Raw genomic sequence first — 1,268 nt, 5'->3', positions numbered from 1 at the left:
ACACCAGCGCTGACTGCAGCAGCCAGCCCACCATTCGTGCCAGAGAGGTGCCAGCCTGAGCCTCCTGGCACCCACTCCCAGCCCTGCAGCTGACACCGATGGCCAAATCCTGATTGGACTGAGCCAGCCTCTCTAAGACCCTTCTGCCAAAGTGTTGCAAAGCTGCTCAGACAAAAGTCTGAGCTTCAGCAGATGGTGTCCCCCACTCCCACCCATGGAAAGCTGATCTCTTCATGCTCTGTGCCCCCGCAGGGCAGCGATGCCTCCTGCCTCTGCCCAAAGCCCACACTGCCTGTCCTTCCCACTGGCTATTTTCCCTTTATCACACTAAAAGCTCTCACTTCTTCCCCCTGCCAACAGTCACCACTTCACTGACTCTTCCAGCATCTCTTATCACTCATCCTATCTTCACTCCTACATCCTCTGCCATCAACTTTGGCCCTTTGCCACACATTAACACCGTGGAGAGGCTTTACTGCTGCCATCACAGAGCAGTTTAACCAGGCTTTGGCTCTACCCCCAGTCGCCTTTCTGTGGTTGTAGGATTGTGGGTTTTGGGGCCAGCAAGGGGAAGTCTTTCACTCGCTTTCAGCTTTCATTATCCTCTGCCAACTGGCAACATCAGAAGCTGCTCCATGGCTGGGGTAGACACTGCAGGACACTGTCCCCTGCTCGCACCCAGCAAACACCACCCAGTCACCGGTATCCAGGCAACTGCTAATTTTCAGGTCAGCAATTAACACCATCCATCAGAGCCACCTCCGACTGCAAGTCACCCCACACCAGGTGCTGGGCCCACTATTTTTAGGACCTTGGAGGAAGGCTTAGTTACTGACCATGGCAGAAGTCTGTCAAACACCCTGGCATGGAGGTGCTGGGTAACCTTGGGTGCTTGAGTGTTTTGGAGTGGTGGAGTGAGCTGTCCCCTTTGCCAGTCTGGGTGGCTTTACACACCAGAGCTGTCACAAAGACCATGACCGACCAACCAGCCTTCCAGTGAGGACTAGGCAAGATCACTTCTGATTAGCATCCCCAGAGGAGCAACACTGACAGTGACACATGCTGCACCACCAAAGAAAGCCCCCTGAGATGTGACCCTGCCAGCCCTCCTGCATTACACCTACCTGCAACAGTGACCGTGTAGAAGACGGAGTCCCCGCCAGCATCACAGACAAACTCCCCTGCATCCTGAGGCCGGGCACAGGGCAGCACCAGCCGGCACTGCGGCCCCTCCTGCTCCAGAACCAGCCTATCGCCCACCCCCACCT

The 1,268-nt window shown here is 55.9% G+C and overlaps 1 protein-coding gene across 1 annotated transcript in view; it reads right to left on the bottom strand.

The window, feature by feature from the left end:
* LOC104499791 (obscurin-like protein 1) overlaps positions 1-1,268 on the bottom strand; it is a 12,932-nt gene that overhangs the window by 10,626 nt on the left and 1,038 nt on the right. Inside the window, 1 exon segment of the mRNA XM_010143346.1 lies at positions 1,125-1,266. Coding sequence (XP_010141648.1) covers positions 1,125-1,266 — 142 coding nt within the window.

The sequence above is a fragment of the Buceros rhinoceros genome, unplaced genomic scaffold (assembly GCF_000710305.1).
Source record: "Buceros rhinoceros silvestris isolate BGI_N320 unplaced genomic scaffold, ASM71030v1 scaffold20639, whole genome shotgun sequence".
Taxonomy (NCBI): domain Eukaryota; kingdom Metazoa; phylum Chordata; class Aves; order Bucerotiformes; family Bucerotidae; genus Buceros; species Buceros rhinoceros.
The sequence above is the reverse complement of the archived record's forward strand: the minus strand, read 5'-3'. Positions and strand labels throughout refer to the sequence as shown.